The 23,930-nt window shown below is 51.6% G+C and overlaps 1 protein-coding gene across 2 annotated transcripts in view; it reads left to right on the forward strand.

Annotated features, from left to right (window-relative positions):
* Positions 1 to 23,930, forward strand: part of WASHC5 (WASH complex subunit 5) — a 200,986-nt gene that overhangs the window by 154,305 nt on the left and 22,751 nt on the right. For both annotated transcript variants that reach the window (XM_075352876.1, XM_075352877.1), the window contains 5 exons: positions 4,155 to 4,295; positions 4,484 to 4,564; positions 18,271 to 18,372; positions 18,582 to 18,761; positions 20,350 to 20,474. In XM_075352876.1, coding sequence (XP_075208991.1) covers positions 4,155 to 4,295; positions 4,484 to 4,564; positions 18,271 to 18,372; positions 18,582 to 18,761; positions 20,350 to 20,474 — 629 coding nt within the window. The remainder of the gene's footprint in view (positions 1 to 4,154; positions 4,296 to 4,483; positions 4,565 to 18,270; positions 18,373 to 18,581; positions 18,762 to 20,349; positions 20,475 to 23,930) is intronic.

Here is a 23,930-nt window from a genome sequence, read left to right on the forward strand (position 1 = left end):
ATCCAGACCCTACTACTGGAGCACAGAAGCGGACCTGCTGGGCCTCCTCTCAAGTTCCTCCCAGAGGTCACTATCACCTCCAGGGCCCGAGTGCCACTCGTCCCCGGGACCGGCCGACCCTTTTTTTAGGAGAACAGTCGGATGCAACCGCGCTGCTGGATCCAGATCAGACGGCCGATGTCAGAGGTATGGTGGATAGTCTGGTCTAAGCGATAAGTCATACGCAAAAGCTCCAGATGGACTCTGTGGCTACCCAGTGCTCGCACGTCTCCTCCAAACAGGTTAAGCGGGCACACAGGCAATTCAGTGACCAGCCAGAATTTGCTGAAATTCTATGCAAGCACAGGCGACAACCGATCAAGATATTCAACAATGGTAAGTCGCTTGATTTACATTACCCCTTCCCTGAGGCTCTCAGGAAGAAATGGGCAGGCTCGCCTGTGGTCGACACTCCTGTTTCCCGCCTGCCATCTCCCAGTACTATCTCTCCCGCTTGGGGCATCGCTCTGAGATGCCACGGATCGAAATACAGAGAGATTTGCTCGTTCAGCTCTTGAGACGGCGGGCACGGTACTCCTCCTGCTTTCGCCGCCATCTGACTGGCAAGATCCATGATGTCCTGGGCCGGTAACTTCAACAGCGGTCTTCGCGCGGGATCGAGCACTCCGGAGTTCACAACATTGCTACTCAGATTGCTCTAGCGGGTGAGTACATACTCAACGCATCTCTGTCAGCAGCCTACGGCGCAGCGCAAGCGGCTAGCAATACTGTGGCCATCTGTTGGGCGATCTGACTCAGATCCTGGAATACGGAGGAACAGGAAGATTCTGTCCCTCAAGACATGCCCTTCCCGGCGTTCTAAGCCACGCCAGCCATCAAGGACAACATCTGGATCACAGCACTACCCCACTAGATGACTTGAGGTCGTCGCGCGCCGGCATAGATCAGGTGGAGGGGGGGCGCCCGTCTCATTCCAATCACGTCTGGCGGACTTTGAGCACGGACGCCTGGGTCGGAGAGATGCCGGACTCAGGTTACATATTAGAGTTTGCATCAATTCTATCGTCGGACATACAGGACTCACATCCCGAAGTTCCCAACAGCACAGATGTTCCTGCGTTTCGCAATAGCAGAAGATCATTTTTGGTGATTCCGTCCCTGGACGTCTTGGTGATCAGGGGGTCTTCTTTTGACGACTGTCTCCTAAGTGTTCAGGTCACCATCGACATCCTATCCCGACTCGGCTAGCTCATCAATTCGGAAGGAGCCCTCTCTGACCCCGGCCAGCAGAATTACATGTCTAGGCATGGAGTTCGATACCACCTAAAGACGCGGGTCCCTTCCGCTAGTGAGTATCGTCTCCCTCCGAAGAGACCTCAAGATCCTCCGTCACTCCCAGGCGGAGAGTCCTCAGTCGGATAGGGGCGACAATAGAGGCGGTTCCGTTCGCCCGCGGCCACCTTCGTCTCCTTCAGCTGACTCGGCCGAACAGATGGGTCAATTTTCTCTATCCACCTTGAATCGCAGGACCCAATTGACTCCGGGAACCCGCCGCTCGCTTCTAGGGTGGACCAGCGGCCCTCATCGGTCCAGAGGAATGTCTTCCATACCAGTACACTGGCAGGAGCGGTGTTCCGAAACACAGGGCCCACGGTCGATGGCCCTCCCTTGAGAGCCGTCTGCCTATCAATTTTTTTTTTAGCGATCAGAGCCTTTCTCCGAGCCCTACAGAATTCTCAGCCCCTCATACAGGAATCGCCATCCAGGATCCAGTCGAACATCGCCACAGCAGTGGCATACATCAATCACCTGGGTGGAACAAGGAGCGTCATGGCGATGACATAGGTGAATAAGATCTTACAGTGGGCATAGCCTCATCACTCCAGTTTTTCCACAGTACATTTCCCCGCCGTGGAGACTTGGACAGCAGATTTCATCAGCAGGCAGGGCCTGGCGGCAGGCTTGATTCCTCAACAGAGAGGCTTTCGAATGGATCGGCCTCAGATGAGGGATTCCGGATGTGGACCTGTTGGCCTCTCGGTTCAACAATCAAGTCTCACAGTTCGTCTCCCTTTACCACGACCGGCGAACGCCAGGAATCGCCGCTTTTCATACGTCCGTGGAAGCAGTTCAGGTTCCCCTTCATCTTTCCCTGCTTCCACTGATACCAAGAGTCATCAAGGAAATCAAAGCAGAAGGCATCCCAGTGACTCTCATTGCCATGGATTGGCCCAGGCAAGCGTTGTTCGCAGAGCTCACGCAGCTCTTCAGACACCCCATGGTGGCTCCCAGATCGTCTGAACCTGCTGTCGCAAAGTCCTCTCGCCCATCAAAATTCAGGGGTTCTCAATTTGACCGCACGGCTGTTGAATACTGGCTACTAGCCCAGGCAGCCTTTACCCCATAGGTGATACAGACTATGGTCAGAGCTCAGACGCCTCCGTCTTCAAACATCTTCTACCGCACTTGAAAGACCTTCTTTCAATGGTGTGAGGTCAACGGAAACTCATCTTCACCGGTTCTGTCACTCCCTGTGTTACTGGCCTTCCTTCAGTCAGGCTTACGGATGGGTCTCTCGCTAGTAACCCTCAAAGGGCAGATGTCGGGTCTATCTGTTTTTTCCAGAGAAATCTAGCATCTCGGCCACAAGTTTGGAAGTTCATCCAGGGAGTCGCCCTTCTGGCACCGCCAGATCGCTCCCCGCTAGAACCATGGGACCTCAATATGGTGCTAGGGTCTCTTCAATTAGCCCACTTCAAACCTCTAAAAGGAATCCTCAATGTCACGCCTATCCGAGAAGGTGGATTTGTTGGTGACAGTCACTTCAATCAGAAGAAGGTCTGAACTGGCAGCCCTCTCATGCCGGTCACTTTTCTTGTTTTCCACCAAGACAAGATTGATCTGCGCCCATTTCCTGCTTTCCCACCGAAAGTAGTGTCTGAATGAGGAGATTGTGCCTCCATCCTTCGGTCCAGCCTCCATTCGATCCTTGGAAAGGTCACGGCTTACTGGATCTAGTGCGAGCTTTTAGGAGTTACGTTTCGAGACCCGCACCCTTCTGCACCTCAGACTGCCTATTCATCCTGTCTACTGGGCCAAGGGGGGGCATGCTGGCGTCCAAGGCTACCATTGCAAGTTGGATCCGGCCGACCATATCAGAGGCCTACAGGACTAGAGACAGGTCTCCTCCGAGGGGTGTAAAAGCCATTCCACCTGTGCAATTGGGGCATCTTGGTCAATCAGACGCCAGGCGTCAGCCGAGCAAGTCCGCATAGCCGCCACGTGGTCAAGCCTTTCATACCTTTCCCAGGGTTTACAAGAAACAGCAGACGGCTGTCGCACACTTATGATAAGGCGGTATAAGTTTTCACCGAGCATTCTTACAGAGCTTTGGATATGTCATGAATCTGTGTGATTGCTCCTGTACCCACCCAGGGACTGCTTTTGGACGTCCCATGGTCCTGTGTCCCCCAATGAAACGATGATAGAAAAAGAAGGATTTTTGTGTACTCACCGTAAAATCTCTTTCTCTGAGTCTTCATTGGGGGACACAGCACCCACCCTGTTTGGATATTGGGTTGTTCTTAGTTTGCCGGATGTTACTGGTTCTTTATGGGAACACGTTTTTTCTGTACCCGGCTTATTTATATTTTGTATATTTCTATATTGATATACAGTATAGGTTTAGGTAAGATACTCTGTGTTTTCTTTTTTATTACCTTGATTAGTTATGGTTGTTCAGATTTCTCCTACTACTGCTTGTGCACTAAACTGGCATAGATCCGCCTCCGGCTCAGGGTGTACACTGCTAGGGAGGAGCTAACTTTTTTATGTCTACTTAGTGTCAGCCTCCTAGTCACAGCAGCATACACCCATGGTCCTGTGTCCCCCAGTGAAGACTCAGAGAAAGAGATTTTACGGTGAGTACACAAAAATCCTTCTTTATCGGCAGCACATCACCCGATGTAACAGGGATGCTCTGTGTCACCGCTCTCCAAGAGATGAGGGACCCCTCTATAAAAATAGGGGTTCTAGATTGGTCAGCCTCTTTAACGGAAATTTTTCCTTGCTAATTCTTGATTCCTTCTTCTCCCCTGTCACTGAATAGTTACGAGTTCCTATAATAATAGATGTTTGTTGTGTTATTTCCGCAGGTTCTTCAGATCATTCCGGAGAGCATGTTCACATCTCTGGCCAAAATTATCAAACTCCAAACCCATGATATCATAGAAGTGCCCACGCGCCTCGACAAGGACAAACTAAGGGACTACGCTCAGCTCGGGGCAAGATATGAGGTGAACTGTGATTACATCGCAAACTAGATTTATATCAGACATATGAATATCGGATCCTCAGTAATCATTTATTGTGAAATTAATTATTCACAGAATTGTGGATCTAAAACCCCCATATGATAAACCCGTTATAATGTGGGGCAGTCGGTATATCGGGCATTGACGGATCTTGTGCTTCTTCTCTCCAGGTAGCCAAACTGACTCATGCCATCTCCATATTTACTGAAGGAATCCTCATGATGAAGACCACCCTGGTTGGAATAATAAAGGTACGTACGCCTGGAAAGTATGATTAAAACCTATAAAATAAATAAATAAACCATCTGAGTGGGGGGTGGATTTTATTTCATTTTTCTTATCTACCCAATTGTGTGGGGTGGGGTTGGTTGTATTAGTTATATATATATATATATATATATATACATATAATATATCCTATATCATTTTCTTTATCGTTCCTTTGGGAGACCCAGACCTTGGATGTTTAGCTTCTGCCTCCGCGGAGGACACACAAAGTACTACACCTAAAAGTGTAGCTCCTCCCTCTGAGCTTATACACCCCCTGGTGAGCCAGTCCCAGCCAGTTTATCGCTTTGTGTTCAGGAGGCATACATCCACACATGCATTCTCATATGATTTTTTCCTTTTTGGAATGAGATTGAAGAAGTGCGGGTCCACGTCTGGACCCACGGCATGTCCCTTCTCACCCCACTGTGTCGGTGGTGTTGTAAGGTTGATTTCCAAGGCTGGAGCCTTACATGCCGTGCTCCTTCACCATCCCTCCTGGGCTCTGGCTTGAAGTGGGAGCCAGCGCGGTCTCCATGCCTGGCAGGAGACCGGTCTCCATCCGCAGTCCTTTAGGACTCTGCTGGACCGGAGCACTCATCCCCAGGGACCTGGCCCTGCGTCTCAACAGCTAAGTACCTGAGACGTTTATATGTTGGGGGTCCCTGTGCTTTATTGTATGGGGAGAGTGTGCTTACTGTATTTATTTTGGCATTTCCGGCGGGTTCTCTAGCTTTCGCCCGAGAACCGCGCCAATGGTGCCTGCGCGTCGGCCTCGCTCAAATTTAGGCCCCGGCTTTGCCGGAGGCCTAGTTTCTGTTCACTGCCCTCGCATGTCACTCATGCAGAGGGACAGGCACGGCTCCTCCCGGCGGCCGTCCTGCACAGGGGAGGGACACTCCCCACTGCTGTGTGTGTCTCCTCCCCTGCAGGTCTCTATGGCCCTCCAGATCCCGCTTTCCTACAGGAACGCCCTCAAGTCCCGCCCCCTCTCTTCGCTCTGGCAGCCATTTTCTCAGACAGGGTTCACTCTGCGCTGGCCTGCACTCTGCATCCCTGCTGAGGTGTTGCGCATTGGGGGTCCGGGCTTCGGGATTTGGAGGGCACACAACACCGCTTCCAGCGGTCTGGTAAGCCACAACCGGTCTCTGGTTGTGGACCTCTGTATATACTCTCTGGGGTTCATTCTCTTTGTAGAGTCCCCACTCCAGCAGCATGTCTCACACGAGGAGCAAAGCTCCAAAGCTTTATACTGTATGCGCTGCATGTAAGCTCCTGCTGCCTGAACCGAGCACCTATCCACATTGTGATGTCTGCTCTAACTTGGCGGTGCCACAGCCTGGAGTCTCACCCCCAGTGGTCTCTCAGGCTGCTTCTGCACCTGTGGCTGAACCCCCGGCCTGGGTAGAGTCCTTTTCTAGGTCTATCTCCCAGTCTTTTGCTGAGTCCATGGGACTTCTGTCCAGGACTTTGATGAATATGCATCAGCCCCCTTCACAGGGTGACTCTACTGCTAAGGGTCCCTTAGGATCTCTATCATCTGACCTCCGTCCACCGGAGCTCACAGAGGATTCATCATCAGGGCCCAGACCCTGTCCTCCTAAGAGGAGGCGCAGGGTTTCCTCTCCCTCCTCATCCCGCGGCTCTGATTCAAGAGCTGACTCGCAGGATGAGGAGGATGCCTTTACAGGGGGCTCGGAGGCTAACTCCATGTACCCCATTGATCTTTCCGAGGGTGACTCAGATCTTAGTGACTTGATTGCTTCCATTAATTCTGTACTGGATCTCAATCCGCCAGTATCAGAGGAGCAACCCTCTCTGGCAGAAAAGCACCAGTTTACCTCGCCTAAGAGAGTAATGAGTGTGTTCTTTAACCACTCCAGTTTTCAGACTGCTGTGACCAAACCCAGGGCCTGTCCTGACAAACGCTTCCCAAAGCGTGGTTCTGATGACCGTTTTCCCTTTCCACCTGAGGTGGTCAAGGAGTGGGCTCATTCCCCAAAGGTAGACCCTCCGGTGTCTAGACTCTCAGCCCGGACCGTTGTGTCGGTGGCTGATGGCACCTCCCTTAAGGATTCCAGTGACCGTCAGATTGACCTTCTGGCCAAATCCGTGTATGAAGCGGCGGGGGCCGCGTTTTCCCAAACTTTTGCAGCAGTGTGGGCTCTCAAAGCCATCTCTGCTTCTCTAGAGGAGATGCATTCCCTCACCAGGGAATCTATGCCCGAGATGGTTGCCTTAACTTCTCAAGCTTCAGCTTTTTCATCTTATGCCATGTCTGTCATGCTAGAGGCTTCTCACCGCACTGCGGTGGCTTCGGCTAATTCCCTCGTTATCCGCAGGATCTTGTGGCTTCGAGAGTGGAAGGCAGATGCTTCTTCAAAGAAGTACCTTGCTGGGCTCCCTTTTGCTGGGTCCCGGCTGTTCGGTGAACAGCTGGATGAAATTATTAAAGAAGCTACTGGCGGGAAGAGTACTTCCATGCCACAAGCCAAGACCAGGAAACCTGCCCAGGGTAGGAATCAGTCGAGGTTTCGCTCCTTTCGTTCCTCCAACTGGTCGTCCTCTAATCCCTCCGCCTCGTCCGCTAACTCAGCTAAGGACCAGAAATCCAACTGGCGCCCAAAAGCGCATCCACAGAAGACCGCAGGAGGTTCTGCCACTAAGGCAGCCTCCTCGTGACTCTCTGCCCGCTCCGGCAACGTCCTTAGTCGGTGGCAGGCTCTCCCACTTTGGCGACGCTTGGTTTCAACAAGTCTCCGATCAGTGGGTGAGAGATATCATCTCCCACGGCTACAGGATAGAATTCTCTTCCAGCCCGCCAAACAGATTTTTTCTCTCAACTCCCCCCTGCTCCAAGGCCGCCGCCTTCTCACAGGCCGTGGCAGCCTTGCAGGCCAACGGAGTAATTGTACCAGTTCCCGCCCGGGAACGGTTCAGAGGTTTTTACTCAAACCTCTTCCTAGTTCCCAAAAAGGACGGTACCTTCCGGCCCATCCTGGATCTCAAGCTTCTCAACAAGCATGTTCGGGTGCGGCACTTTCGCATGGAGTCTCTGCGATCAGTCATTGCCTCAATGACCCAAGGGGATTTCCTGGCGTCCATCGACATCAGAGATTCCTATCTACATGTGCCAATTGCAGTTTCACACCAGCGTTGGCTACGTTTTGCAATAGGAGAAGATAATTTCCAATTCGTGGCTCTCCCCTTCGAGTTAGCCACGGCCCCTCGGGTATTCAGCAAGGTCATGGCAGCAGTGATTGCGGTTCTGCACCTCCAGGGGTTGGCAGTGCTCCCTTACCTGGACGACCTTCTAGTCAAGGCTCCATCCAGCACAGACTGTCAGCGGAGTGTCTCGCTCACTCTCGCCACTCTAGCCCAATTCGGGTGGCTTGTCAATCTTCCCAAATCCACTCTGACTCCGACCCAGAGTCTCACGTACCTAGGGATGCAGTTCAAGACTTTGCCGGCACTCGTGAAGTTGCCCTTAAACAAGCAGCTGTCACTCCAGCTGGCGGTGCGCTCTCTCCTGAGGCCCCGCCGTTATACTCTCAGGCGTCTGATGCAGGTGCTGGGTCAAATGGTGGCGTCCATGGAGGCTGTTCCCTTTGCCCAGTTCCATCTGCGCCCCCTGCAGCTGGACATTCTCCGCTGTTGGGACAAGCAGCCTTCCTCCTTACACAAGTTAGTGGCTCTGTCGCCACGGACCAGGAGCTCTCTTCAGTGGTGGCTCCGGCCCCTCTCCCTGTCCCAAGGGCGCTCCTTCCTGGCCCCGTCCTGGGTGATTCTCACCACGGATGCCAGTCTATCCGGCTGGGGAGCGGTATGTCTCCACCACAGAGCGCAGGGCACTTGGACTCCGTCCGAGTCAGCCCTTTCAATCAATGTGCTGGAAACCAGAGCCGTGCTTCTAGCTCTCCTAGCATTTCACCACCTGTTGGCGGGCAGGCACATTCGAGTCCAGTCAGACAACGCGACAGCGGTTGCCTACATCAATCATCAAGGCGGGACACGCAGCCGCCTGGCAATGATGGAGGTACAACGCATTCTTCAATGGTCGGAGGACTCCAGGTCCACCATATCCGCAGTCCACATCCCAGGCGTGGACAACTGGTAGGCAGATTATCTCAGCCGTCAAAGCATGGACGGTGGCGAGTGGTCCCTGCACCCGGCAGTGTTTCAGTCGATCTGCCGCAAATGGGGCACTCCGGACGTGGACCTAATGGCATCCCGTCACAACAACAAGGTTCATGTTTACGTGGCTCGCTCCCACGATCCTCAGGCCTTCGCCGCGGACGCTCTGGTTCAGGACTGGTCCCAGTTTCATCTGTCCTACGTGTTTCCCCCTCTAGCTCTCTTGCCCAGAGTCCTGCGCAAGATCAGAATGGAGGGCCGTCGAGTCATCCTCATTGCTCCGGACTGGCCCAGGCGAGCTTGGTATCCGGACCTCCTCCAACTGTCCGTAGAGATGCCGTGGCATCTCCCGGATTGTCCAGACCTACTCTCGCAAGGTCCGTTTTTCCGCCCAAATTCTGCGGCTCTCAAATTGACGGCGTGACTCTTGAGTCCTGGATTTTGACGGCTTCTGGTATTCCTCCTGAAGTCATCTCCACTATGACTCGGGCCCGCAAGTCTTCCTCCGCTAAGATCTATCACAGGACTTGGAAAATTTTCCTGTCCTGGTGTCGCTCTAACGGCCATCCTCCTTGGCCATTCTCCTTGCCGACCCTTCTGTCTTTTCTATAGTCCGGTCTGCAGCTAGGACTGTCCCTCAACTCTCTCAAGGGACAAGTTTCAGCTCTGTCAGTTTTGTTCCAGCGGCGTCTCGCTCGGCTGTCTCAGGTCCGCACCTTCATGCAAGGCGCGTCTCACATCATTCCACCTTACCGGCGGCCCTTGGATCCCTGGGACCTTAACTTGGTTCTCACGGTCTTGCAGAAGCCCCCCTTCGAGCCTCTTAGGGATGTTTCTTTGTATCGGCTTTCACAGAAAGTGGCCTTTCTGGTTGCCATAACTTCTCTCAGGAGAGTCTCTGATTTGGCTGCGCTCTCCTCGGAGTCACCTTTTTTAGTCATCAAGACAAGGTGGTTCTCCGTCCGACTCCGGACTTTCTTCCTAAGGTGGTCTCTCCCTTCCACCTTAACCAGGACATTACCTTACCTTCCTTCTGTCCGGCCCCTGTTCATCGCTTTGAAAAAGCGCTGCATACTCTAGATCTGGTGCTCCGGATGTATGTGTCTCGCACCGCTGCGCTTAGGCGGTGCACCTCTCTTTTTGTGCTAACCACAGGTCGGCGCAAAGGCCTCCCTGCTTCTAAGCCGACCATAGCCCGTTGGATTAGGTCGACCATTTTGGACGCCTACCAGAGTACTCAGGTGCCTCCCCCGCCGGGGATCAAAGCACACTCGACCAGAGCGGTCGGTGCCTCTTGGGCTTTTAGGCACCAGGCTACGGCTCAACAAGTCTGTCAGGCTGCCACTTGGACTAGCCTGCATACCTTTTCGAAGCACTACCAAGTGCATGCTCTTGCTTCGACAGATGCGAGCTTGGGCAGACGCATCCTTCAGGCGGCTGTCGCCCATTTGTGAAGTTAGGTTCTGCCTACTTCTTAGTTTTTCTGTTTATTCCCACCCAGGGACTGCTTTGGAACGTCCCAAGGTCTGGGTCTCCCAAAGGAACGATAAAGAAAAAGAGAATTTTGTTTACTTACCGTAAATTCTTTTTCTTATAGTTCCGTCTTGGGAGACCCAGCACCCTCCCTGTTGCCTGTTGGCAATTTCCTTGTTCCGCGTGTTATCACCGGCTGTTGTCGTGGACAGAGTCTCCGGTTGTTCCGGCTCTTGCTCTGTTCTACTTGTGGGTGGCTATTCTCCTTCAGCTTTTGCACTAAACTGGCTGGGTCTGCTCACCAGGGGGTGTATAAGCTCAGAGGGAGGAGCTACACTTTTAGGTGTAGTACTTTGTGTGTCCTCCGGAGGCAGAAGCTAAACACCCATGGTCTGGGTCTCCCAAGACGGAACTATAAGAAAAAGAATTTACGGTAAGTAAACAAAATTCTCTTTTTTTTTTTATGATTATTTTTGTTTTTTTGCATGGCAAATTACAGTTTTCATTGGTAACACTTTGGGGTCCATTCAAGTTTCTAATCTTTTTATCCTCTCTTCTGGGAGTTGACATTGAAAAAAAGATGAAAAAAAAAATATACCGGATTTTTCAGATTACAAGACACTTTTCCGCCCAAAAATTTGGGAGAAACTTTAGCCAAAAGTGCTACTTTTTTTTTTTTTTTATTATACACTTTTCTGATTCTTTTTTCCACCACTTAGATAAAAGTAAAACCATGCATGATGTTTAGTATCTACAAACTCATAGTGACCTGAGGAATCATAATGCCAGGTCAGTTTTACCATATAGTGAACAAGATAAATAAGAACCCCAAAAATAGTTGGGGAATTGCAGTATCTTCGCAATTTCACCGCACTTGGATTTTTTTTCAATACGATATGGGGCAGAATAAATGGTGTCATTCAAAAGTACAACTCATCCCGCAAAAAACAAACCTTCACATGGCTATCATTAAGGAAAAATAAAAAAGTTATGTTCCTTGGAAGAAGGGGATGAAAAAATGGAATGGGGTGAAGGGGTTAGGCCACGTTTAAAGTAGAACAGCACAGCTCCATAACCCACCTAGTGGCCTCTTCTGGTACCGCAGATCAGCTTTTTTCCAGTTGGGCCAGCCCTATATGTGACTATCTCTGGTGGGAGTTGTGTAACTGCAGATTTCTCTGACGCCTCATTGGGGGACACAGGACCATGGGTGTTATGCTGCCTATCCATAGGAGGACACTAAGTAGATGCAAAAGCATAGCTCCTCCTCTGCAGTATACACCCCCTGGCCGGGCCAGGCAGTCTCAGTTTTAGCTTAGTGTCTATAGGAGGCACTTCCTTTCAAGGTTTGTTATTTTTTGAGGGCGACTGTTTCCTTTTGGGACCGATCTCCCACTACCATCAACGGGCGGGAACGTGAAGTGTTGCCTACACGTACCCCCTCCCGCGAAGCTGGATCCTGGGCTGGACGACGGGATCCATAGACACCGATTTTCCAAAGCCCAGGGCAGAGGCACAATTCCTCAGCCCCTCTTTGCAGGCTCTGAGTTGAACATGGCATCAATTCCTCAGCCCCTCTTTGCAGGCTCTGAGTTGAATATGGCACCGTTGTGACCGGATACAGCAAGCTGACTCTGCTATTGTCACTGCCTGGATTGAAGCAGTGTTTAACTTGAAATTCCCCCTGACTGGTTTCCCAGACAAAGGGAGAAAAGGCTGTGCAGGAAAGACTCCCAGGACTGCTGAATATACAGTATTTATTATGAGAAAGTCCCTGGCTAATGCAGGGAAAAGAGCCCCAGGAATCCTGAAAACACAGTGTTAACTTTTCCTTAGCTTGCTGGCTGGAGGAGGGGGGTGAAATCCCTCCTCTTTGCAAACTCCTGCACAGATAATTTCCCAGTGGCAGGGGGGAGGGGGTGGCTAGAGAATCACAGAGTTCAGGGACTCATGCTATTTATTATCTGCTCTATTTATTTGATCTAGCAGAAAAGCCGGCTGATAACCACCAGTGACAAGCTGTGTGCTGACTAGAGGGAGAGGGAAGAAAACTATCAGAAGCTCCTTTCCCGCCGTTGTTTACTACCCACAGCGGGGGAGGGGGGGCACACTGACTACTTCTTCGCGCTCTTTTAGCGCTAAGCCCCGCGGCTGCGATAAGCCCCCCCCAGGAAAGCGTGGGAAGATCTCTAGTCATCGGCTGATTCTGGTAAGGTGCTGCTCACTGTAGCTCTGCTGAGCATTGCTCCCCCACCTAGCATACTCCTATCAGGAACATGCAGAATTCAAAAGGCACTAAGAGGGCTAAGGACCACATAGTCTATTATTCAGCCTGCACTGCCTGCCACGTTGAGCTACCACGTAAACACACCTTCTCTCTGTGAGTCCTGTGCCCCTATAGCCCTCCAAGACCCCCCTGCCACCACCGCCGCAACCGTCAGCCCAGAGCCTAGGGCTCCCAGCCCACTGGAATGGGCACAGTTTCTGTCCCAATCCATGGAAAAACTGTCACAGAACCTGGTGCTGGCTATTCAATGTCGTCCTCCACACCCTTCTGGGTCCCTGGACGGAACGCAGCCTGAGGATACCCCTATGGAGGATCCTTCTGAGGTAATCCGGGCACATGCTTCACCGGTTGCAGGGATCAGAAAAAGAGCACACGGCCGGGTGTCTCCAGCACTCTCTCATGGCCCCCATGGCTCTCCCTCGGGAGCACACAGGGCAGGCTCTCCCACACGCTCCACGGCTTCTGAAGAGCTGGAGGAAGGAGAATGCTGTTTGTACCAGGAGGATTCCTTGGTTTAAGCCTCCCCAGATGATCAAACTGCAATAGACTCCCTTATAGCAGCAATCAACCAAACTCTGCATGTGGAGGATCCCCCATCCACTACCACTGACCATGCGGTCTCCTTTAAGAGGGCAAGGAAACCCCAAAAGGTTTTCGCTGATCACCCTAAGTTTCAGGATATACTGACAAAGCAAAGGGAGAAGCCTGACAGGCGCTTCGGTAACCAAAAACTCATGGAGGCCCGGTATCCTTTTGGCTCACCTGCCCCTAAGGGCTGGGCCGATCCGCCCTCGGTCGACCCCCCGGTCTCCCGCCTTACCACAAAGACGCTTCTGTCTTTACCCGATGGTTCCTCCATCAAGGACCCGACAGACAGACAGGTGGAGCACCTCGCCCGCTCTGCTTTTGAGGCTGCGGGTTCCTCCCTCTCTCCCTCCTTTGCCTCTGTGTGGGTCGCAAAGGCGATCTCGGTCTGGGCAGAATCCCTTAACACTTCGCTTGAGGAATCCCAGTTCACTCATACCTTCACAGAGGTAACAGCTCAAATTGCCGCTGCGGCGGAGTACCTCATGCAGGCCTCCATGGACACTGCTACCTGCGCAGCGTTTGCCGCCTCAAATACCATAGCCATCCGTAGAGCTCTCTGGCTCCGACAATGGCGAGCGGACTCTGCCTCCAAAAAGTCTCTCACGGGCCTCCCCTTTTTTCCAGACCGATTGTTTGGCGAACGTCTGGACAAGCTCATTTCTGACGCCATGGGAGGAAAGAGTACCTCCCTCCCCCAGCTGAAGTCCAGGACGTCCTTCACCAGACGTCCACAGTCCTCGTTCCGCTCCTTTCGGAACTCATTTGGTTGGTCGACACCCCGTGCTGTCCACGCCACCAGCCGCGGACTACGCAGGGACCGACCTTCTCAGCTCTCCCCGAAACCTACTTCGTCATGGCAGCCTAGACCGAAACAGTCCAGGACTAGGGAGACTCGGCCACGACGTTTTCCCCCCTCATGACTCCTTCGGCGCCCCGGAAGACACACTCATTGTAGGAGGTCGACTGCGGCTCTTTCAACACATCTGGGCTGCCGCCTCAGATGACAAATGGGTGCAAGACCTTGTGTCTTCCGGTTACCACATAGAACCGACTCGGGGGTCGGGTCCAAAATTCTAACAGCAGGAGTGATAATACCTGTCCCAGACGACGAGAAGTTCGGGGGTTTTTATTCCAACCTCTTTGTGGTCCACAAAAAGGATGGGTCAGTTCGACCCATCCTGGACCTCAAACACCTAAACAAGCATGTGCACGTACAGAGATTCAGAATGGAGTCCCTAAGGTCCATTATTGCATCCATGGTCGAAGGGGAATTCCTCGCATCCATAGACATCAAGGACGCGTACCTGCACATACCCATCGCCCCAGATCACCAAAAGTTCCTCCGCTTTGCAATTCAGGACTCCCACTTTCAATTCTTAGCTCTACCCTTCGGCCTTGCCACCGCACCAAGGGTCTTCACCAAAGTCATGGTGGCCGCCATGAGCGTCCTTCACGCCAGGGGAGTGGTCGTTCTCCCTTACTTGGACGATCTCCTCATCAAGGCGCCCTCCTTCCGCGACTGCTCAACCAGCGTACAGATCACTGTGGACACCCTATCCCGCTTAGGGTGGCTAGTGAATCTGGACAAATCATCCCCGGTCCCATTGTCAAGGGAGGAATTTGCGTTGAAGACTGCTAATGGAGTCCTCATTTGGGATATCCAGAAACGATGCCATATTAGCTGTGTATCGGTGCCAATATATATATATATCAATGTATATAAGACAAAGAACACAGACCTGCACTCTTTTCAGCCAGCGTCACCAACTGACTCATGTATTCTATTCTTCCAGCATTAAACACATCATTTCAGCCTGAAAGATATTTACAAAAACTTTTCCATTTGCTCACACATACTGATAAAGAATAATTAGGGGGGAGTGTGTATGGGCAGCGTTGGGAGAATGGATGAGATCATACATCATCCCAAATAATACACTTTGAAGGCAGTAAGCTACGATGAGTTTCTGTAGAAATAGTACATGGGAGTATGGGATCACCCGCCTCATCCCACAAATACTACATTCCTTCTCCTGTGAATTTTACTGTTAAGGCTACCAATTAACTTAATGAATATCTCCTTTGTTCATTTATACTTTGGCTAACTTTTTCAATATACAGCTTAGAATTATATTATGGGTCTATGCGATGGCTACATAGACAGACAGATAATTTTGCATCTAAATCTACATTTTGATTATTTATATACACAGATATTCTTATTACGTTTAAACAAACATACTACAGCTCAGGTGACCTCCACAGCATCACGATCCATCACCTTCCTGGGCATGTCCCTTGACACCCGTCGGGGCTTGATCCTTCTCCCTCAGGACAAGACGATCGCTCTTCAATGAGCGGTACGCTGCCTTCTACGTCCTCCGTCTCGCTCCATTCGATTCAGCATGAAAGTGCTCGGCAGGATGGTGGCGTCTATGGAAGCAGTACCCTTTGTTCAACTGCACCTCCGCCCACTGCAGCTAGCCCTTCTAGCGGCCTGGGACAAGAGCCCCTTCTCCCTGGACAGACATCTTCACCTGACGCCTTCAGTCAGGTACGCACTTCGCTGGTGGCTTCGGTCCTCATCCCTATCGAAGGGGAGATCTTTCTCCCAGTGAACTGGCTGGTCCTGACCACGGACACCAGCCTCCTAGGCTGGGGAGCAGTGTACCAGCACCACACTGCTCAAGGACATTGGACGCCCCAGGAGTCTTCCCTACCCATAAACACCCTGGAATTCCGCGCGATCTTCCACGTGCTCAGAGCGTTCTGCCCTCTGCTAGCGGGTCGTCAGATTCGAGTCCAATCGGACAATGCGACAGCTGTAGCCTATATCAATCGGCAGGGGGGCACCCGCAGCAAAGCGGCTTATCTCGAGGCCCACAAGATCCTCAGCTGGGCCGAATCGACGGGATCAGTGATATCAGCGGTACACATACCGGGGGGTAGAGAACTGGGCAGCGGACTTTCTATGTCGCCAAGGCCTGGCCGCCGGAGAATGGTCTCTCCACCCAGATGGGTTTCTACACATCTGCACTCGCTGGGGCACACCAGACGTGGACCTAATGGCCTCAAGGTTGAATGCAAAGGTACCCGCGTTCATAGGCAGGTCACACGACCCGCAGTCCATCGGCGCGGATGCTCTAGTCTGCTCCTGGCACCACTTCCGCTGCCTTACATATTTCCACCTCTACCCCTGCTGCCGCGGGTGATCAGGAAGATTAAGGCAGAGGGAGTCCCGGTGATACTGATAGCACCGTTATGGGGAGATAAGGTATGCACACCAGTGACTATGTAAGGGGAATACATGAAATAGCAGAAACTGCTGTGTGAATACTGACTTGAAAAATCCAATAGCTATATGCAAGAGTGAATATGTGAAAAATGGAATCTGCATTACTGCCATGAACATATGAATCAAGAGAAATTTAGCTACTGAATTGATCAATGCAATAGAGCCCCAACACTACGCCAAAGTATTTCTCTACGTTGGGGGTTGGGGTTTTATACTGATAGCACCGGACTGGCCCAGGCGCGCCTGGTACGCCGAATTATTACAAATGCTCACAGATGCACCATGGTCCCTTCCAGACATCCCAGACTTGCTGACCCAAGGGCCCATTTCCCATCAGAACTCCAGAGCCCTGAAGCTGACGGCATGGCCATTGAGACCTGGGTATTAACAAGAGTGGGATTCTCCCCCGCGGTTATTTCCACCATGATCAGCGCCCGAAAGCCTGCTTCATCCCGCATTTACCACCATACGTGGAAAATCTTCCTTTCATGGCGCAGGGAAACTAACGTCCAGCCTATGCCTCTGGCCATCCCCAGAATTCTCTACTTTCTACAGTCTGGCTTGCAAGCGGGGTTGGCTCTCAGTTCCCTTAAAGGGCAGGTCTGAGCGCTCTCAATCTTCTACCAATGCCGCCTGGCTCAAAAACCGCAAGTCAAGACCTTCCTCCAGGGCGTTTCCCATCTAGTTCCCCCGTACAAACGGCCGTTGGACCCATGGGACCTCAATCTCGTTCTGGACGGTCTCCAGAGGTCTCCCTTTGAACCCCTCAAGGAATCCTCCCTTGCTCTTCTGTCCTGGAAGGTAACATTCCTGGTGGCAATTATGTCCATCAGACTGGTTTCGGAGCTAGCAGCACTCTCTTGCCGCGAGCCTTTCCTGATCTTTCACCAGGACAAGGTGGTTCTGCGCCCCCTTCCGGATTTCCTTCCAAACGTTCTTACCCCGTTTCATTTGAACGAGGACATTGTTCTGCCTTCATTTTGTCCACACCCGGTTCATAGGGTGGAAAGGTCTCTGCATTCGTTAGATCTTGTCAGAGCTCTCAGATATTACTTATCCAGGACAGCCCCCTTTAGGAAAACGGACTCTTTGTTCGTCATTCCTGAGGGGCCTAAGAAGGGACAGGCAGCTTCAAAGGCGACTCTGGCTCGCTGGATTCGCTCTGTGATCCAGGAAGTCTACCGCCTGCAACTCAAGCCCATTCCTAGTGGGCTGCGGGCTCGTTCCACGCGAGCAGTTGGCGCTTCGTGGGCCATTCGGCATCAGGCTTCAGTGGAACAGGTGTGTAAGGCTGCGACCTGGTCTAGCCTACATACTTTTTCAAAGCATTACAGAATCCATACCCAGGTTTCAATTGAGGCAAATCTGGGTAGGAAAATTCTGCAAATGGCAGTAGAGCACCTCTCTCAGTAGGCGCTCCAGGCTGTCTGGGACTGGTTCCTAGTCCTTGGGTTGTGTTGTCTTCTTTTATGTTTCCCACCCATGGACTGCTTTAGGACGTCCCATGGTCCTGTGTCCCCCAATGAGGCGTCAGAGAAAAACGGATTTTTGTGTACTCACCGTAAAATTGTTTTCTCTTAGCCATCATTGGGGGACACAGCACCCACCCTGTTGCCCTGCGGGGCCTTGGTTCTCTCAGTACCTTATTTGGTTTTGACTCTTCTTTTCTCATGTTCCTCTGTTGAGAAGTTTTTTACTGCTTTTTTTCTCCTACTGCTTGTGTACTAAAACTGAGACTGCCTGGCCCGGCCAGGGGGTATATACTGCAGAGGAGGAGCTATGCTTTTGCATCTACTTAATGTCTTCCTATGGATAGGCAGCATAACACCTATGGTCCTGTGTCCCCCAATGATGGCTAAGAGAAAACGATATTACGGTGAGTACACAAAAATCCGTTTTTTTGTTGTTTTCAGGTGGATCCGAAGCAGCTCCTGGAAGATGGGATCCGGAAAGAGCTGGTGAAGCGCGTGGCGTTGGCATTACATAAAGGCCTCATCTTCAACCCCAGAGCAAAGGTATCGACCCTTGGTTACACAGTGTGACCGTACGTCACTGGACTCCATGTGCTGCTGTTTATTCGGCACTTTTTTTTACTGTAAACCTGGTCTATGCTTTTCACTGCCAAGAGGTGGGATACAATTGTAACAAACCTTCTGCTGTGAAAGGTACTGCTCATGTGCAGCATGTAATGAGATAATGATATTTCTCTTTTCTTTCTCTCCAGCCCAGCGACCTGCTCCCAAAGTTGAAGGACATGGCAGCCACCATGGATGGCTTCCACCGCTCTTTTGAGTACATTCAGGACTACGTCAGCATTTATGGCCTGAAGATTTGGCAGGAAGAAGTGTCTCGTATTGTGAACTATAACGTGGAGCAAGAGTGTAATAACTTCCTACGTACCAAGGTGCAGTATTCCTTCCAATACTCTTAATCTCTCTAATTAAAGTGTGTTTCACATAAGCTGCAGTATAAAGCATGGGGGTCAACCCAGCCACCTTAGCCTTTAAATAGATTTAGATGTTCTGTATACTGCACTGATAGGTGAACCTGAGATTTTAAAGGGGGTATTTCCATCTTCATAGATGAGTATTTGTCAGATAGAGCTTGTAAAAACAAGGAATTTTTGCAAGTTACTCATTATCAAAAATGCAATCCGTTTTTGAGATACAGTGGAACCTTGCTTAACGAGAACAATCCGTTCTGGGACTGTGCTTGTTAATCAAGTTACTCGTTCAGCAAAGCAAGATTTCCCATAGGAAATCATTGCAATGCTGACGATCCGTTCCACAATATGTTAAATGTCCCATCCTGGTCCCCTATTCTCTCATTCCACACATGCACAAACACACACAAACATGTACAAACACACACAAACATGTACAAACACACACAAACACCTGCACACGCACATATTATATGCTCACCTTACCTTCCGTTCCATCGCCGGTGTCCTGGGACTTGCTGTTCTCCGGTGCGGGCCGTGTATCAGGTGACCATAACAACGAGGGCGGAACTTCCTGCCAGAGCGCTGACGTCAAAGGCAGAGCCGCTTGCCTCTGATTGGCCAGCGCGCTGCCTTTGACAAGCGGTGACAGGAACCAGGAAGTTCCTGCTTCGTCGCTATGGATGCTGATGCCTGGAGTGGAGTGGAGCGGCGCGGAGCGGCGCACTACAGGACCCAGGAGGCCGGCGATGAAACGGAAGGTAGAGATATTATATGCTCACCTTACCTTCCGTTCCACCGCCGGCCTCATGGTACTTGTAGTTCGCCGCAATGTACCCGGGAACTACAAGAACCATGAGCCCGGCGGTGGAACGGAAGGTAAGGTGAGCATAATACAGTACTGTATGTGTGTGCATGCGTGTAGGTTTGTGTGTTTGTGCGTATATGTGTGTTTGTGTGAACAGTGCAACTGCGGGTTAGCGCGTGGTGGATGGACGGAACCGGAAGTGTGTGAGGTGAGGATTTCGCTCGTACAGCAAAGCTTTCTCGTAAAGCGGGTTACAAATTTACAGAAAGCTTTGCTTGTTAAGCGAAATTCTCGTTAAGTGGGTTACTCGTTAAGCGAGGTTCCACTGTATTAACAACATTTTTCTTCTGTTTACAGCTCGTTGCCTTGGAGACAGACCACCGCTGCGAGACGGCAGAACATGCCCATTGCTTACAAGCTCTTTAATATGCTTGTACGCAGTATTTTAAAGCCGGCCAGGATTGCTGGAGCATTTGGTTACCTCCTAATCTCTGCCAGCTTCAGTGCAGTTCTTACAAGCTTAGACCGCAGCGGTGGACGGTCTCCTAGGCAACCTTTTGTAAACAAAAGAAAAATGCTAATACTTCAAGAACAGATGAAAATTTTAATAAGCAGTAAATTGCAAAAGTGCTTGTTTTTGCAGACGCTTTCCCACAACGTCCATCCAAAGAGTATGAATAAGCATTTTTGCCTATTTGTTGCATTCTGTAGCCCCAAGACCTGCTTTTTTTTTTCTTCCAGATACAAGATTGGCAGAGCATGTACCAGTCCACACACATCCCGATTCCAAAGTTTCCTCCAGTAGACGAGTCTGTGACGTTCATCGGACGGTTGTGTCGTGAAATCTTGAGGATAACTGATCCCAAGTGAGTTATAACATGGCGTCAATGTGGGTGCACAGAAAGGGTTTTATCTACGACTCATAAGAAATTACCGTATTTTCTTTATCGTTCCTTTGGGAGACCCAGACCATGGGTGTTTAGCTTCTGCCTTCAGAGGACACACAAAGTACTACACTTAAAAGTGTAGCTCCTCCCTCTGAGCTTATACACCCCCTGGTGAGCAGACCCAGCCAGTTTATCGCTTTGTGTTCAGGAGGCATACATCCACACATGCATTCTCATATGATTTTTTTCCTTTTTATATTGAGGACTTATGTCCAGGACTTTGATGAATATGCATCAGCCCCCTTCACAGGGTGCCTCTACTGCTAAGGGTCCCTTAGGACCGGAGCTCACAGAGGATTCATCATCAGGGCCCAGACTCCGTCCTCCTAAGAGGAGACGCAGTGTTTCCTCTCCCTCCTCCTCCCGCGGCTCTGATTCAAGAGCTGACTCGCAGGATGAGGAGGATGCCTTTACAGGGGGTCGGAGGCTAACTCCATGTACCCCATTGATCTGTCCGAGGGTGACTCAGATCTTAGTGACTTGATTGCTTCCATTAATTCTGTACTGGATCTCAATCCGCCAGTACCAGAGGAGCAACCCTCTCTGGCAGAAAAGCACCAGTTTACCTCGCCTAAGAGAGCAAAAAGTGTGTTCTTTAACCACTCCAGTTTTCAGGCCGCTGTGACCAAGCCCAGGGCCTCTCCTGACAAACGCTTCCCAAAGCGTGGTTCTGATGACCGTTTTCCCTTTCCACCTGAGGTGGTCAAGGAGTGGTCTCACTCTCCAAAGGTAGACCCCCCGGTGTCTAAGCTCTCAGCCCGGACCGTTGTGTCGGTGGCTGATGGCACCTCCCTTAAGGATTCCACTGACCGTCAGATTGACCTTCTGGCCAAATCTGTGTATGAAGCGGCGGGGGCCGCGTTTTCCCCGACTTTTGCAGCAGTGTGGGCTCTCAAAGCCATCTCTGCTTCTCTAGAGGAGATGCATTCCCTCACCAGGGAATCTATGCCCGAAATGGTTGCCTTAACTTCTCAAGCTTCAGCTTTTTCATCTTATGCCATGTCTGCCATGCTGGAGGCTTCTCACCGCACTGCGGTGGCTTCGGCTAATTCCCTCGCTATCCGCAGGATCTTGTGGCTTCGAGAGTGGAAGGCAGATGCTTCTTCTAAGAAGTACCTTGCTGGGCTCCCTTTTGCTGGGTCCCGGCTGTTCGGAGAACAGCTGGATGAAATTATTAAGGAAGCTACTGGCGGGAAGAGTACTTCCATGCCACAAACCAAAACCAGGAAACCTGCCCAGGGTAGGAATCAGTCGAGGTTTCGCTCCTTTCGTTCCTTCAACTGGTCGTCCTCTAAGCCCTCGGCCTCGTCCGCTAACTCAGCCAAGGACCAGAAATCCAACTGGCGCCCAAAAGCGCGTCCACAGAAGACCACAGGAGGTGCTGCCACTAAGGCAGCCTCCTCGTGACTCTCTGCCCGCTCCGGCGACGTCCTTAGTCGGTGGCAGGCTCTCCCACTTTGACGACGCTTGGTTTCAACACGTCTCCGATCAGTGGGTGAGAGATGTCATCTCCCACGGCTACAGGATAGAATTCTCTTCCAGCCCGCCAAACAGATTTTTCTTTATCGTTCCTATGGGAGACCCAGACAATGGGTGTTTAGCTTCTGCCTCCGGAGGACACACAAAGTACTACACTTAAAAGTGTAGCTCCTCCCTCTGAGCTTATACACCCCCTGGAGAACCAGATCCAGCCAGTTTATCGCTTTGTGTTCAGGAGGCATACATCCACACATGCATTCTCATCTGATTTTTGGAAAGAGTTTGAAGAAAAGCGGGTCCAAGTCTGGACCCCCGGCATGTCCATTCTCACCCCACTGTGTCGGCGGTGTTGTTAAGGTTGATTCCAAGGCTGGAGCCTTACATGCCGCGCTCCTTCACCATCCCTCCTGGGCTCTGGCTTGAAGTGGGAGCCAGCACGGTTCTCCATGCTTGGCAGGAGACCGGTCTCCATCCGCAGCCCTTCAGGATCCTGCTGGACCGGAGCACTCATCCCCAGGGACTTGGAACCCTGCGTCTCAGCAAGCTAAGTACCTGAGGCGTTTATATATTGGGGGTCCCTGTACTTTATTGTTGTGGGAGAGTGTGCTGATTGTGTTTTGTGACATTTCCGGCAGGTTCTCTGGCTGTCGCCGATGGTGCCTGCGCGCCGGCCGCACCGCTCAAATTTAGGCCCCGGCTTCGCCGGAGGCCTAGTTTCGGTTTCTCTGCCCTCGCATGTCACTCATGCAGAGGGACAGGCTCGGTTCCGCCCGGCGGCCGTTCTGCACAGGGGAGGGTCACTCCTCACTGCAGTGTATGTCCCCTCCCCTGTAGGTCTCTATGGCCCTCCAGATCCCGCTCTCAAGCAAGTCCCGCCCCCTCTCTTCGCTCCGGCGGCCATTTTCTCAGCGTTCCCCCTGCGATCAGTCATTGCAGCGCTGGTCTGCAGCATCCCTGCTGAGGTGCTGTTCTTGGGGGTCCGGGCTTCGGGATCTGGAGGGCACACAACACCGCTCCAGCGGTCTGGTAAGCCACAACCTCTGGTTGTGGACCTCTGTATATACTCTCTGGGGTTCATTCTCTGGCAGAGCCCCCACTCCAGCAGCATGTCTCACACGAGGAGCAAGGCTCCAAAGCTGTATTCAGTATGCGCTGCATGTAAGCTCCTACTGAGTGAACCGAGCACCTATCCACATTGTGACGCCTGCTCTAACCTGACAGTGCCTCAGCATGGAGTCTCACTCCCAGTGGTCTCTCAGGCTACTCCTGCTCCTGTGGCTGAACCCCCGGCTTGGGTAGAATCCTTTTCTAGGTCTATCTCCCAGTCTTTTGCCGACTCCATGGGACTTCTGTCCAGGACTTTGCTGAATATGCATCAGCCCCCTTCACAGGGTGCCTCTGCTACTAGAGGTCTCTCAGGACCGGAGCTCACAGAGGATTCATCATCTGGTCCCAGACCCCGTCCTTCTAAGAAGAGACGCAGGGCTCCCTCTCCTTCCTCGTCCCGCGGCTCTGATTCAGGAGCTGACTCGCAGGACGAGGAGGATTCCTTTACGGGGGGCTCGGAGGTTAACTCCATGTACCCCATTGATCTGTCCGAAAGTGACTCAGATGTTAGTGATTTGATTGCATCCATTAATTCTGTACTGGATCTCAATCCGCCAGTATCAGAGGAGCAACCCTCTCTGGCAGAAAAGCACCAGTTTACCTCGCCTAAAAGGGCAAAGAGTGTGTTCTTTAACCACTCCAGTTTTCAGGCCGCTGTGACCAAGCCCAGGGCCTGTCCTGACAAACGCTTCCCAAAGCGTGGTTCTGATGACCGTTTTCCCTTCCCATCTGAGGTAGTCAAGGAGTGGGCTCATTCCCCAAAGGTAGACCCCCCCCCGGTGTCTAGAC

Source organism: Anomaloglossus baeobatrachus, chromosome 6 (genome assembly GCF_048569485.1).
Source record: "Anomaloglossus baeobatrachus isolate aAnoBae1 chromosome 6, aAnoBae1.hap1, whole genome shotgun sequence".
Lineage (NCBI taxonomy): Eukaryota > Metazoa > Chordata > Amphibia > Anura > Aromobatidae > Anomaloglossus > Anomaloglossus baeobatrachus.